At 49.2% G+C, this 15,794-nt stretch overlaps 1 protein-coding gene across 1 annotated transcript; it reads right to left on the bottom strand.

Annotated features, from left to right (window-relative positions):
- Positions 1 to 1,081: 1,081 nt before the first annotated feature.
- Positions 1,082 to 15,558, bottom strand: LOC123139284 (uncharacterized). Its single transcript, XM_044559082.1, has 2 exons — positions 12,315 to 15,558; positions 1,082 to 2,018 (listed from the first exon to the last, which is right to left on the bottom strand). The coding sequence occupies exon 1, from the start codon at positions 13,677 to 13,679 to the stop codon at positions 12,438 to 12,440; it is 1,242 nt and encodes a 413-aa protein (XP_044415017.1). The 5' UTR covers positions 13,680 to 15,558; the 3' UTR covers positions 1,082 to 2,018; positions 12,315 to 12,437.
- Between the last annotated feature and the right edge of the window lie 236 nt (positions 15,559 to 15,794).

Raw genomic sequence — 15,794 nt, 5'->3', positions numbered from 1 at the left:
ACCCTTCCTTAACCCCTGCCCCAGTGTTCCCGGGCTAAGTACTGTACGATCCTCGCGCCCGGCTAGTTGAGCCTGTGTTGAGGCGGCATCTTCAGGCGTTTCCTGTGAGGATTTCATGAAGAGAGACTTTTTGCAATCCATGGTACGACCCTGCCCGGGAATATCATCCATATCCTCATTAGCAAGCTGATAGCCCGATTCGTCATATGGTTGACTCATCATATCTATGTCACAGTCATACGCGTTTGTATTGAGGTAATCCATAGGGTCGACCTACGTCTCATCATCCATTCTCTGTTCTACAGGAGAAATTACATCAGCCATAACTATGGTCAATTGTAGGTACAACGGAGTTTTTACGCCCCAAACTACGGATGTCGTGTTCTCCATAGGGACTAGGCGACGAGGACTATGCTCGGCTAAAGCTAAGTAGCACAATTTTAAGAGATAAATGCAGAAAATAAGAATCTAAACTAACAGTGATTGTACCCGAAGATAATCCACCAAGAAAATGCAAAATAGCAAAGGGAGGTTAAGATATTACTCACTATCTTTTTGGTATTTTGTTTTATTTGAGGAATTAAAATACTAACACAAACAGGAGTCAATATCAAGTAAAGCTACAAGACAAGGACACATTAGTATCAAACATATAACAGTAGGAAGAAGCGACAATATATGACAGAATATAATTGTTTCTAATCAAACACACACACACACACGCACATTCATATATCACAGGTACATAGCTGATACGGGGACTACAGAACACACAAAACCACACATATGCGAACAGCATACTACACCACGGTTCAGGTTACACAAGTGACAACAGAAACGAAATCTTACAAGCCACAAGATTAGTACCCACAGATCAACACAACAGTATTTAACAACTAAAAATTACTGATAGAAATTAACTAGTACAGCGAGAAGAAATACACAGGGTGAACACACATATATGCTGACAAAACACTAATTACCAAAGTAACAAAATATTACATATTTTTATGACATGATATTTAACAAGTACAAACTGAACAAACTAGTTGGTTGCAAACACTTATCAAAATCTGAACCTTACAAGTGCTACACATCTCAATTCTGAACATTTCAAAGTAATGAACATTACACTACTCAAGATTACAGAAAATTAGAGAATAGAGAGAGGGAGAAGAAGCAGCAGTTTTGAGGTTTCAGAGAAGAGCAGCAGCAAGACGTTGAGAGGAGGAGCAGTAGGGGTGAAGCAATAGGGAGGAGCAGCAGCAGTTTTGAGATTTCAGAGAAGAGTAGCAGCAAAAGGGGTGAGGAGAGGAGCAGCAGCAGTTGGGAAGAGGCAAGGGAAGGAGGAGGAGGAGCTGGTTCGAGTTGAGAAGTGGAGGAGCAGCAGCAAGGCGAGGGAAGAAGGAGGAGCAGCAAGGCGTAGGACAAGAAGAGCAGTAGCAAGGGGAGAAGAAAGGCAGCAGCACAGGGGTGCAAGCAAGAGCAGCAACAGAGGCAAGGAAAGAAGGACGGCAGCAGGGAAACTCTCGCACGGAGGTGTTCAGTGGGGAGGGGGTGATGATGGCGCGGTGAAGCGGGGAGTGGTGGTGATGGATGGTGGCGGTGTGGAGCGTGTGGAGGTGTTGGGTGGCGCTGGGTGTTGGTGCTGGTGATGGATGGCGCTGGTGGGTGGATGGGCTGCGGAGGCGCACCACCACGCCGGCCTGGCCGTGGCGGCGGCCGGAGGTGAAGAAGGACTGGTGAGGGGAAGAGAGATGAAGATGTGGCCAGGCCCAATTTGGGAATGGAGCAGCGCTAGGGATTTTGACCCCCTCCCTGATCTGTCTTTTTTTTTACTTTGGCCCTTCTCCTTTCTTCTTTCTTCCCAAGTAGAGCCCTTCCTTCTTTAGTTTTGGCCCCCGGTTTCTTCTTTCCTTCATGCTCAGGTCCCTTTCTTCACTTCTTTCCTGCCCTTCTCTCTTCTCAATGGCCAATTCGTCCGAATCTTGAAGATTATAGTGCCTTTGCGCACTTTTCTGCAAAATAATCAAATGATGAGTAAATGATCTTTTATATGATTTTCATTCAAATATATCATAGTTCACAGCAAGAATGGATCGTCGGATCACAATAAATGGTGTGTTTATGTGCCAAAATTATATATATGAAATGTGCTTATCAAGTTCCCGCACACTTAAACTTTTGCTTGTCCTCAAGCAAAGGTATATGACAAGAGCAAGAATGTGAACAGTGAGCTGACTAGAGAATACCAAGTGAAGTAGATGTCTAAACAGTGCATGCTTTGGACTTAGCTAGTGAAAATTAATGGTTAGGAGTGCTTCAAAGCGGTAAGATACTAGTAAGCATGACCATTTTAAACTTTTACAATGATAAAAGAGGATCAACAAGTTTAAATGATGACTACGCCAAATGATTCCTAAAGAGAGCATGATCCTGAGAACAAAAAGAACTGGAATTAAATCTCTTATTTGCAGAAATATGACTTTGTGGTTGAACCACTTATTGAATTTGAAAGAAACACACATATTATTTCATTAGTCTCACCGAAGGAACATACCACCGATCCCGAGAACATGGTATACACCTGGCTCAACCAATTTTTATTAAAAAAAATTGTTTGTCTCCCCAAAGGAACATACCACCGATCCCGAGAACATGGTGTCGGTGTCAAAACCGGCGGATCTCGGGTAGGGGGTCCCGAACTGTGCGTCTAGGCGGATGGTAACAGGAGACAAGGGACACGATGTTTTTACCCAGGTTCAGGCCCTCTTGATGGAGGTAAAACCCTACGTCCTGCTTGATTAATATTGATGATGTGTATTACAAGACTGGATCTACCACGAGATCAAGGAGGCTAAACCCTAGAAGCTAGCCTATGGTATGATTGTTGTTCGTCCTATGGACTACAGCCATCCGGTTTATATAGACACCGGAGAGGGCTAGGGTTACACAGAGTCGGTTACAAAGGTAGGAGATCTACATATCCGTATCGCCAAGCTTGCCTTCCACGCCAAGGAAAGTCCCATCCGGACACAGGACGAAGTCTTCAATCTTGTATCTTCATAGTCTTGGAGTCCGGCCGATGATGATAGTTCGGCTATCCGGACACCCCCTAGTCCGGAACTCCCTCAGTAGCCCCTGAACCAGGCTTCAATGACGACGAGTCCGGCGCGCATATTGTCTTTGGCATTGCAAGGCGGGTTCCTCCTCCGAATAATTTATAGAAGATTGTGAACACCAGGATAGTGTCCGGCTCTGCAAAAATAAATTCCACATACCACCGTAGAGAGAATAATATTACACAAGATCAATCTGCCGACGTATTCTGTGGCGTGACGTCACACCACTTCCAAGCCTTTACTCGAATTGTTTTTATTGTTCCACCTCAGCGCGTTTAGCGAGGCGGTTTCCTTGGCACGTCTTGTCGAAGCAGAGATCGTGTTCCCCTTATTCCGGGATTCCCATTAATACGGACGTGGGTAACCCAATGGCGCCATTGATTGTGACGCTTGGGAGATAAGCGAGTTTTACCAGGCCGGTGGGGACACATGTTTTCGTCCGCCCATATAAGGGGATAAAGATCCAACCCTTTTACCTGCACCTTCTTCCTCCTTAGCTTATCCATCTCCGCGAACTCGAGCTCTAGCGTCCAAGCCCGCACATCTCACCTCAACCTTCTCCAAATATGTCTGGAGCGGGAGGCAAGTGGATGGCCTCCTCCGTCACGGAGGGGCATATCCAGAAGCTGCGCAGCGCCGGATACTTGTCCAGCGACATCGCGCATCGGCTCCCCGACGAGGGAGAGCTCATCCCCACCCCCAGGCCCCATGAGAGGGTAGTGTTTCTTCCCCATTTCCTCCGCGTACTAGGCTTCCCACTTCATCCTTTTGTCCGGGGGCTCATGTTCTACTATGGCCTAGATTTCCATGATCTGGCCCCAAATTTTATCCTCAACATCTCGGCGTTTATCGTCGTGTGCGAGGCTTTCCTCTGCATCCAGCCCCACTTCGGCTTGTGGCTCAAGACCTTCAGTGTCAAGCCGAAGGTTGTGAAGGGCAGCCAAGCGGAGTGCGGAGGCGCCATGGTGGGTAGGATGTCCCAGGTTACGTGGCTGGAGGGCACTTTTGTGGAAACCATCAAGGGGTAGCAATCGGGGTGGTTCTACATCACCGAGCCGTGTGACCCTGAATGGGCAGCGGCCCTCGAATTCAGATCCGGCATCCCCACACGGCTCACCTCTTGGAAAGAGAGCGGCCGAATTTGGGGCGATTCGGAGGAGCTGACCGGACTCCAAGCCTGCGTCCAAAAGCTGGTGGACAAGAAGCTCAAGCTCGTCAACGTAGTCCAGGTCATGCTCATCCGCCAGATTCTCCCGTGCCAATGACGGGGCTTCAATATGTGGGAGTTTGATCCGGCGCAGCACCAGACTCTGAATGGGCTCTTCGGCACTACGTACGAAGAGGTCTGGAAGGTGCTGTTCAAGGGCGCCGAGGCTCCCGCATCCGCTACCGAAGATCGCGGATTCAGCTTGGAGCGTCCAGCTGATGAAGTAAGTTATTCTGTCCTTTAAGGGACGCTTGTTTTCCATAGTTTGACTCTATGCGGGATCTAAACTCCCTTTCCTTTGACAGGACTGGCTGAAGAAGGCCGCACAGGCTATTTGTCCGGCCCCATTGCCAAAGGACCCAGCTGACGCCCGCCTAATGGGGCTGCTGGCTCCGACACCCCACGTGGTGCCGGAGAAGAAGGCCAAGAAGAAGGCCACGGGGACTCGGAAGAGTTCCCGTTTTCAGGTGCTATCGGATGATGAATCCGAGGCCGACTCCTCCCACCAAGGCGAGGAGGAGAAGAAGAAAGCCTCTCCCCCAGCGGGGGGAGGGAAGAAAAGGAAGGCCTCTCCTACAAGGGAGGCCGAAGGGTCCAAGAAGGGAAAAACTCTTCCCCCGGACTGTTCCGCCAACGCCAGTGATGACGACAAGGACTGGCCTCCAAGGGCCAAGCCTCAGGCGAGATCGTAAGTATCCGGACTCCCGAATAACTTCAAGGTTTATATTTTTCATCACATAATGTCTTTCTAATGCCGCATACAACCCTGTAGTCCGCCTAAGGATGATCTTCCCGCTTCATCGAGCGGGTCCTTAGGTGCGTCGGATATGGATTCTCTTCCGACTGCCTCTACCCCCCGTGCCGCGGACGACGCCGAGGTGGGGTCCCAGGAAGGGACCTACCAGGAGGAGGAGTCCCTGGAGGTGTCGCAGGACAACCTCCCGGACTTTGCACCGGACTCAGCCCCGAAGGCCACAATGGCTCCGGAGTCCGGAGGGCGACCCCTTCGTAAGAAGGGCAAGACCGTGACGCCGGCAACCTCCGTCCAACCGGAGGCGCCGGACAATTTGCTGGAGGCGCTTAACGGCGCCTCCATCAAAGAGGACCACCGCACTGTTATGAGTGCGGTGATTCAGAAGGTGCAGCTTGCCAAGAGCGGGCTGACCGAAGCCTGCAGCAGCCTTCTATCAGGCTTTGAGGTAAGAATTTCAATATATGTAAAATAGTACCGCATAGACAGTAGCCCCTGATGCTCGGTTTGGTGTTCGGAAAGAAAAGCCGGACTGAGGATCTATAGAAAGATAAACGCAGGAGTCATGAAAATATGTCAATATGGGATTGCAGGCTGTGCTGCTGACCTCTGCCGCACTGACTGCGGAGGTCAATATTTTGAAGGAAAACCTCGAGCGGTCCGAGAACGAGCTCGGCCGTGCCAAGAAGCAGCTCGAGGAAAAAGAAGGTTAGTAATACCTTATGAAAATTGTACCTTACAGAAAAGGATTTGGTTGCAAAAAATGACAAGGATAACTTGGGTATTGCAGGGGTCACAAACGAGGTGGCGACCCTGAAGGAGGCAGTGGCCGCGGCCGAATGCAATGCGGCCGCGGAGCGGACCGAGCGAAAGAGGCAGGAGGCGCGGGTGGCGGAGGTACAGCAAGAGCTCCAGGATCTCATGAAAAAACATGAGAGCTTGGAGCGTGACTCGAAGACTCGAGAGTCTGAGCTTGCAACGGCTCGTGAGAGTGCCAAAGCCGCTAAGGCCGAAGCCTACAAGGCCCTCCAGGAGATTGAGGCGGTGAAGAAAATAGCAGCGGGTAAGGCATTTTTCATGCAAAGTAAGCATGTGAGTGTTAATTACCTGTTGCTTACCCGAATTCGGAGCTCTCCAGGAGCGTTCGCAGATCTTCCTCGCAGCGTGTACGACGCTGCCGCATTCTACCGGGCCGAGGAGGGGAGCTCGACGGAGAAGGTCTTATGGTCTCAGTATGCTGAGGCCGAACATCCGGCGCCCCTTAGCGACCAGCTGAAGCAGCTGGTCGAGCTTCACAAGGCGGCCGAACAGGCCATGAGAGGCCTCATAGTTCGGCTGTGGCCTAAGGAGGCCATGCCTGGGAGCTACTTCGGCCTGGTGCGGCGGCTGGTGGATGCGTGCCCATGGGTTGAAGTCATCAAGCACTCCGCCTGTATTGAGGGTGCCCATCGGGCCCTTGCCCGCGCAAAGGTGCACTGGGGCAAGATGGATGCCCAGAAGCTTGTGACGGACCCACCACCAGAGGGCAAGGAATATCGCACGCCCGAGATGTATTATAAGAGCGTGCTGAAGGGCGCCCGCACTATTGCGGGAGAGTGCTCCAAAGATGTAATTTTTTAGTAGACTCGCATTTTGTTATCCTGTGCGCTGAAAACTTGGTTCATATGCACTAAGCAACGCTTGTTAATTTAAAATATTACCTTCTGTGCGGCTGTTTATCAAATCTGAGAGATGGCAAGTCATCGGCTTCAGCCCCCATGCCACGAGTGGTGGGGTGTTCGGGATAAACTTGAGCACTCTTGTTCCCATTTTTGGGTCCATCGAGGGAGGCGCTCAACACAGCGAACAAGGCAACCGGACTTATAATGCTTGAACACTCTCACTTAGCCAGAGAATTCTATAATTTTAAATTTCGGCGAAGCCCCTAGTCTTCGGAAGGCCGAATTTGGGGCGCTATCCACGCCTGGGCCGGACAGGATCCAGCTCCTCGCTCTAAGCGGCATAAGTCTTTAAGGACTCGCAAAAAACCTCTCCAAACAGCGACCGGCTCTCGCCTCATCATGACGGTCAGTTTTAGCTTTCTCCACTGAGGCGTTAACCCATCTCAACTGGGGCGCAATCGCAGTGGTTCTCCCAGTGCTACCTTAGCCGATATAACGGAACATAAGGTACCAAAACATGGGAGCCGGGAAAACCCAACTATTGACCCAAGACATGATTCGGAGCCGATGCATATAGTGCTATAAGTTCGGGGTGTCGCACTTGTGAAAGTGTTCGGACTTATCACACCATGATGCGGGAAGCATAAGCCCCTGGTGTATTGTGGCCGTACCAAAGTGTACGGGTGCAACATGCCATAAATGAACATATGTATAAAAAGAAAATGCAATTATAAGCAAAAAGGTACTGCATTGTTTTATTCAATAAGTGCTGCTATGAATGCAGAACGATAAAAATAGTGCGATAAGCAAAGGATGGGACTGTTAAACATGTCCCCCTCCAGGGGTAGGCTGCGAATTGGTGTATAAAAATGCTCGTAATGGAGACCACCTGTATTTTCGTCTGTAGCTTTTATCCTTCCCTGGCTGTTGCATCGTGAGTTCGGCAGGTCTACTGCCGGACAAGGCCTCTGACGAATGGAGTCCTGTGGGTAAAAAATCAAAGGTAAAAAAAAAGAACGACACACTTGAGAGCCCCTGGTGTGGTTAAACCGCAGTCTGGGTTTATCGTGGTCGTGCCCCTCTCCCCATGCCCATGGTATCTTCAGAGCGTAATGGTGTACATGAAGGACTTGCTTTGACGTTTTGCAGGGGCTGGGGTTGGGGCCGCACTGCTACGTGTGCTCGGAATGTGCCAGATGGTCTTGTTGTAGGTTACTCCGGGCGCGCTTAGCTGTGTCCGGCCGTTTAACGGACGGACTCGAGAATTGCCTTAAGAGGCTGCTTTGTACTTCTGTCGCGAGAGCCGCTGTGTGTTCCTCCGTTCGGAGAGAACGTTCAGTGTTTTCATTGACCGTAATGACTCCTCGAGGGCCTGGCATCTTGAGCTTGAGGTATGCATAGTGCGGCACCGCGTTGAACTTTGCTAACGCGGTACGTCTGAGCAAAGCATGATAGCCGCTGCGGAACGGGACTATGTCGAAGATTAACTCCTCGCTTCGGAAGTTATCCGGGGATCCGAAGACCACTTCCAGTGTAACGAAGCCTGTACAATTGGCTTCTACACCTGGTATGGCGCCTTTAAAGGTCGTCTTGGTAGGTTTGATCCTTGAGGGGTCTATGCCCATTTTGCGCACTGTATCCTGATAGAGCAGGTTCAGGCTACTGCCACCGTCCATCAGGACTCTGGTTAGGTGAAATCCATCGACGATTGGGTCTAAGACCAGTGCGGCGAATCCACCGTGACGGATGCTGGTGGGGTGGTCCCTTCGGTCAAAAGTGATCGGGCAGGAGGACCATGGATTGAACTTCGGGGCAACTGGCTCCATCGCGTAGACATCCCTGAGTGCACGCTTCCGCTCCCTTTTGGGTATGTGCATTGCGTATATCATGTTCACCGTCCGCACCTGTGGGGGGAAACTCTTCTGTCCTCTATTGTTCGGCGGTTGGGTCTCGTCCTCGTCATCGCTATGTAGCCCCTTGTCATTATTTTCAGCAATTAACTTGCCTGGCTGCTTGAATACCCAATAGTCCCTGTTGGTGTGGTTAGCTGGCTTTTCGGGGGTGCCATGTATCTGGCACAAGCGGTCGAGTATTCGGTCCAAATTGGACGGACCCGGAGTAGTTCTTTTGAATGGCTTTTTCCGCTGACCGGGTTTAGAGCCTCTGAATCCGGCATTGACTGTCGTATCCTCAGTATGATCGCCATTAATGCGGCATTTGTTTTTGTTGCGACGCGGCCTGCCATTTCGGTCCTTGAAGTCTGGACTGCCAGAATTTTTGCTGAGGTTGTTACTGCGTGCTAGCCAGTTGTCCTCACCCGCGCAGAAGCGGGTCATGAGTGATGTGAGGGCTGCCATGGATTTCGGCTTTTCCTGTCCCAGGTGCCGGGCAAGCCACTCGTCGCGGATGTTATGCTTGAAGGCCGCGAGGGCCTCCGCATCCGGACAGTCGACGATTTGGTTTTTCTTGGTTAAGAACCGTGTCCAGAATTGCCTGGCCGATTCGTCTGGCTGCTGAATTATGTGTCTTAGGTCATCAGCGTCTGGTGATCGCACATAAGTGCCCTGGAAGTTATCGAGGAATGCGGCTTCCAGGTCCTCCCAACTCCCAATTGACTCCGCTGGCAAGCTGTTGAGCCAATGTCGGGCTAGTCCTTTAAGCTTGAGGGGGAGGTATTTGATGGCGTGTAGATCGTCACCGCGGGCCATGTGGATGTGAAGGAGATAGTCTTCAATCCAAACTACGGGGTTTGTTGTGCCATCGTAGGATTCAATATTGACGGGTTTAAACCCTTTGGGGATTTGATGATCCATTACTTCATCTGTGAAGCATAGTGGGTGTGCGGCGCCTCTGTACTGGGCAATATCACGACGGAGCTCAGAAGAACTTTGCCTGTTTTGTTCGACCCAGCCGGACTTACTGTGTCCGGCGCGATGATTATCGTCACGTATCATGGGACGCCCACGCGATCCATAGATCGATCTTGATTGTCTTGCCTTATCCTCCAATATATCTCGCAAGTCCGGAGTGTTCCCCTGTGGCCTTGCGCTTTTCGAGCGATGCCGGGGTACGGGTCTAGTGAAGGGCCTACAGGCCTCTCTGTCTCGACCACGGGGTGGTCGGTCAGCCGTATTATCTCCTGGTGATGCGGGTTCATATGCTTCCTCCTCTAATCGGGGGAGCAACTTGCGCTTAGGGTAGATTTTGGAGGGCCGTTCGAGCTCATGCTCTTCGGCCGCGAGGACTTCAGTCCATCTGTCGGCTAGCAGATCTTGATCAGCTCTAAGCTGTTGCTGCTTTTTCTTGAGGCTGTTCGCCGTGGCCATAAGCCTGTGTTTAAAACGCTCTTGTTCGACGGGATCCTCAGGCACGACGAATTCGTCGTCGTCGAGGCTTGCCTCGTCTCCGGAGGGAGGCATATAATCCTCTACCTCTTCTTCTGCCGCTCTCTCATGGGGGCTGGCGTCTCCGTCCTCCTGCGCTGCATCTTGCTGGAGTGGGTTATCTTCGGCACTGTTCGGTGTATTGTTATCTCCGGTGCCGGAGTCTTCATTCTTGCTATGGCAGGATTTAGAGCGGCGCCGCTGACGTCGGCGCTTGGGCTGCTTCTTGGAGGGGTCATCCCCCGCTGTTTCTTCGCCATTCCCATCCTTTGGGATATCCACCATGTATATGTCATATGATGAGGTGGCTTTCCAGTGCCCAGTAGGCGCTGGTTGTTGGTCGTCTCCGACATCTTCGTCCATACCGTCGATGTCTTCGGAGTCGTAGTCTAGCATGTCGGTTAGATCGTCGACAGCGGCTACGAGGTGGGTGGTGGGTGGGCTTTGAATTTCTTCGTCGTCCGCATCCCAACCGTCCTAACCGTAGTCCGGCCAGGACTCTCCCAATAACGAGAGATACTTTAGCGAACTCAAGATGTCGCCAAAAGGTGAGTGTTGAAAGATGTTCGCTGCGGTGAACTCCATGATCGGCGCCCAATCGGATTCGACCGGAGGGGGCGCGGGAGGTTCGAAGTCCGGCAAGGAGTCCGGCGCCTCGGAGTCACAAGCTTTATGAGGGACGAGGTCACTGTTCGGCTCTATCGCCGTAGAGGTTGCAGCCCCCGAGGCGGTGTCTAGCCATCCGTCCTCAATCTGCGCAGCCGGCTTCGAATTGAAGATCAGAGCGGGTTCTAGTGCGGCCTCCAGGGTACTGTCCGGCTGCAGAACTAAATCATGCTCGTCGTGACAGTGCGGCACGCTTGGCTGTGGCTCAGATCCGTCGAAGATCAAGTCCTCGCGGATGTCGACCGTGAAGTTTAAACTTCCAAATCTGACCTGACGGTCAGGGGCGTAGCTTTCGATCTGCTCCAGATGGCCAAGCGAATTGGCCCGCAGTGCAAAGCCGCCGAATACGAAGATTTGTCCAGGGAGAAAAGTCTCACCCTGGATTGCGTCATTGATGACGATTGAAGAAGCCATCGAGCCTATCGGTGACGACACAGAGGAACTCTCAATGAAAGCACCAATGTCGGTGTCAAAACCGGCGGATCTCGGGTAGGGGGTCCCGAACTGTGCGTCTAGGCGGATGGTAATAGGAGACGAGGGACACGATGTTTTTACCCAGGTTCGGGCCCTCTTGATGGAGGTAAAACCCTACGTCCTGCTTGATTAATATTGATGATGTGTATTACAAGAGTGGATCTACCACGAGATCAAGGAGGCTAAACCCTAGAAGCTAGCCTATGGTATGATTGTTGTTCGTCCTATGGACTACAGCCATCCGGTTTATATAGACACCGGAGAGGGCTAGGGTTACACAGAGTCGGTTACAACGGTAGGAGATCTACATATCCGTATCGCCGAGCTTGCCTTCCACACCAAGGAAAGTCCCATCCGGACACGGGACGAAGTCTTCAATCTTGTATCTTCATAGTCTTGGAGTCCGGCCGATGATGATAGTTCGGCTATCCGGACACCCCCTAGTCCGGAACTCCCTCACATGGTATACACCTGGTTCGGCAATTACATTTTTATTACTATTAATTACTGCCCAAGCTAACCTGATTTCACATGCCACCGATCCCGGGAACATGACATGCTACTGTAGGTAGCCAGACTTATTTATTCATTATTACTTATCTTAAATGAACAACGCATAAGAACAAAAACAGGAATCATCACTTCTCCACGTCTGGTTCACATGCTACAGATCCAGGGAACATAGCATGCTAATCCATAGTGGTTAGGTGATTGCTCTCAATGGGAAGACACTTGGCACAAATTCAGCATCTAAACGTGGTGATCTAGGTGTATCAAGGTAAAAGCAGAAAATGATTAAGTTTTCTAGTGTACTAGGGATTTGAGCACTCAAAACTAATAACTTTCACAAATTTCAGCAAAGCAAGCAATATGTAGATCACTAGTTTACATGGCATTCAACAAACAGTTCGCATATTCTCATCAAGCACCATATGTCAAAAAAATTCAGTGGGGCAACATTTAAGACATGGCTTAAGCAAACCAAATAACATTTGATTTCAGCATGTATCAATGGATGATATACTCGGAATGGGTCATGAAACAGCTCACCGGGCTTTGATGATGTAGCACTCGCTCGATCACCTCACCAACTGCAGCTCCTCTCCTTTTGCTTCTCTATCCTCATGCCTGCTCCAGCTTCTCCCTTCCTCGTGTGTGCCCCCTTGCTTCTCCTCATCCCCATTCTCTAAGTCCACCAGGGTCCCAAGGAATGTCACCTCGAACCTGGTCAGCATGTAGTGGATCGTGCACAAGCAAAAACCTAAAAGCACTCACAACAAAAGAGACAATGCAAGTGGTAGGGATAATACCCTCCAAGTCATCAATCGAATATCCAATTACATAAGCATAGCTATAAAGCACATGTTTAGGATGGTAGAAATCAGCAAGGTCAACACTAACATGAGGATGATATTTACCATTAAGCTCAAGACTAGCATGGGAATGATATGTTTCATAAAGCATAGGTCTAGCACGAGGAAAGTAACTGTGATCATCACTAATGTGAGTAATGCCACTAACAGGGTATATATGATCATATCCAAGCAAATACTTTTTCAAATCTACTTTAACAGATGGCATCATGCAATGCAAGGTAGTAGCAAACAATTCATATGGGGACATGCCATTGACAGGATTAGATAAACCTGCAATGTCACACTCTTGTATGATGATAGGCAATTGAATTTCTGGTTCTTCATCTTCAACTACAACAGCTTCTTCTACTTCTTCAGGAGTTGTAGATGATGAGTCTTCGACTTGATCACTTGGGCATTTGAGCTCTGGATCATCTTGTGCCTTGGCTTCGAGTACATCTTCAATCCGAGGTATCTCTTCATCTGGGCTCTCGCTATCTTGCTCAGCTAAATGTGACGGTGTTGGAACCTCACATGTATGACTAGAAATCTTAGCAGCACTCAGCTCAAGGAGAGATGAGATAGTACTACCAGCGTTGATGTTCTTCTCAATCTTCCTTACTTCATTCACTAGCTCTTTTCCACTCTTGATATTCTTCATTTCATCTAGTATCATCGGCCTAATTGGATCATCCTCAGCACTCCAAGTGAACTCGAGACTAAGCAATGTGAGCTTGTCTATATCATCAAATTCATCTTGTGTGGGCACTTGCACATGAGATTGCTCAGCAGTTGCTGGAGTTGTTGGTTGACCAAATGGAGGACCATTTAACTCCATTGGCAACATCTCCTGGTGTTGAGGTATATGAGTAGGAGCTGAATAAATCTGTTGTGGAGCATAGTTGTAGCTCTCCTCATTGTACCTAAATCCCTGCATATGATTACTAGAAGCAAATGGTGAGATCTCAGGGTTGTTGCTCCTATATGACATATTCGGGTTTTCAGGCCACCTATATGAGTAATTGTTTTGGTATGAGCTATGCTGTTGAGCGAAGCTCATGCCAAAACAATCTGGAGTGTGAGAGTAACCACGCTGACATTCAGCGAGCGAATGGCCCTGAAATCCACAAATATGGCAAGTAGGAGCAACATAAGGATGGCCTCTAGAACAAGGATCATAAGAGCTAGGCCTATCGTCAAAAACTACTTCTCGCTGCCGAGCTAAATCATCTAATTGATGGGAAATCTTACTTATCAGTTCTTGAATACTTTCCGTGCTGTTTGTAGTGTTGCTCGCATAAGCATGATGATCTGAATACTAAGCCATATCCGAGAAGATGGTTCTAACCTGCAAAAAGGAAAAGAAAACAAAGAGGAAATAATCTGGAACAAGGGTTAGGAGTTAGAGATATATCACAAATATATGGCACAAAATAGAAAAAGAAGAAAAAACTAGTCTATAGCCTAACACGGTCACTCGACACTAGTCCCCGGCAACGGCGCCAAAATGGTCAATTGTAGGTACAACGGGGTTTTTACGCCCCAAACTACGGATGTCGTGTTCTCCACAGGGACTAGGCGACGACGACTATGCTCGGCTAAAGCTAGGTAGCACAATTTTAAGAGATAAATGCAGAAAATAAGAATCTAAACTAACAATGATTGTACCCGAAGATAATCCACCAAGAAAATGCAAAATAGCAAAGGGAGGTTAAGATATTACTCACTATCTTTTTGGTATTTTGTTTTATTTGAGGAATTAAAATACTAACACAAACAGGAGTCAATATCAAGTAAAGCTACAAGACAAGGACACATTAGTATCAAACATATAACAGTAGGAAGAAGCGACAATATATGACAGAATATAATTGTTTCTAATCAAACACACACACGCACGCACATTCATATATCACAGGTACATAGCTGATACGGGGACTACAGAACACGCCAAACCACACATATGCGAACAGGATACTACACCACGGTTCAGGTTACACAAGTGACAACAGAAACGAAATCTTACAAGCCACAAGATTAGTACCCACAGATCAACACAACAGTATTTAACAACTAAAAATTACTGATAGAAATTAACAAGTACAGCGAGAAGAAATACACAGGGTGAACACACATATATGCTGACAGAACACTAATTACCAAAGTAACAAAATATTACATATTTTTATGACATGATATTTAACAAGTACGAACTGAGCAAACTAGTTGGTTGCAAACACTTATCAAAATCTGAACCTTACAAGTGCTACACATCTCAATTCTGAACATTTCAAAGTAATGAACATTACACTACTCAAGATTACAGAAAATTAGAGAATAGAGAGAGGGAGAAGAAGCAGCAGTTTTGAGGTTTCAGAGAAGAGCAGCAGCAAGACGTTGAGAGGAGGAGCAGTAGGGGTGAAGCAATAGGGAGGAGCAACAGCAGTTTTGAGGTTTCAGAGAAGAGCAGCAGCAAAAGGGGCGAGGAGAGGAGCAGCAGCATTTGGGAAGAGGCAAGGGAAGGAGGAGGAGCAGTTGGTTCGAGTTGAGAAGTGGAGGAGCAGCAGCAAGGCGAGGGAAGAAGGAGCAGCAGCAAGGCGTAGGAGAAGAAGAGCAGTAGCAAGGGGAGAAGAAAGGCAGCAGCACAGGGGCACAAGCAAGAGCAGCAGCAGAGGCAAGGAAAGAAGGACGGCAGCAGGGAAACTCTCGCACGGAGGTGTTCAGTGGGGCGGGGGTGATGATGGCGCGGTGAAGCGGGGAGTGGTGGTGATGGATGGCGGCGGTGTGGAGCGTGTGGAGGTGCTGGGTGGCGCTGGGTGTTGGTGCTGGTGATGGATGGCGCTGGTGGCTGGATGGGCTGTGGAGGAGCACCACCACGCCGGTCTGGCCGTGGCGGCAGCCGGAGGTGAAGAAGGACTGGTGAGGGGAAGAGAGATGAAGATGTGGCCAGGCCCAATTTGGGAATGGAGCAGCGCTAGGGATTTTGACCCCCTCCCTGATCTGTCTTTTTTTTTACTTTGGCCCTTCTCCTTTCTTCTTTCTTCCCAAGTAGAGCCCTTCCTTATTTAGTTTTGGCCCCCGGTTTCTTCTTTCCTTCATGCTCAGGTCCCTTTCTTCACTTCTTTCCTGCCCTTCTCTCTTCTCAATGGCCAATTCGTCCGAATCTTGAAGATTA

This window comes from Triticum aestivum, chromosome 6B (assembly GCF_018294505.1).
Source record: "Triticum aestivum cultivar Chinese Spring chromosome 6B, IWGSC CS RefSeq v2.1, whole genome shotgun sequence".
Lineage (NCBI taxonomy): Eukaryota > Viridiplantae > Streptophyta > Magnoliopsida > Poales > Poaceae > Triticum > Triticum aestivum.
This window is presented reverse-complemented; position numbering and strand designations above follow the sequence as displayed.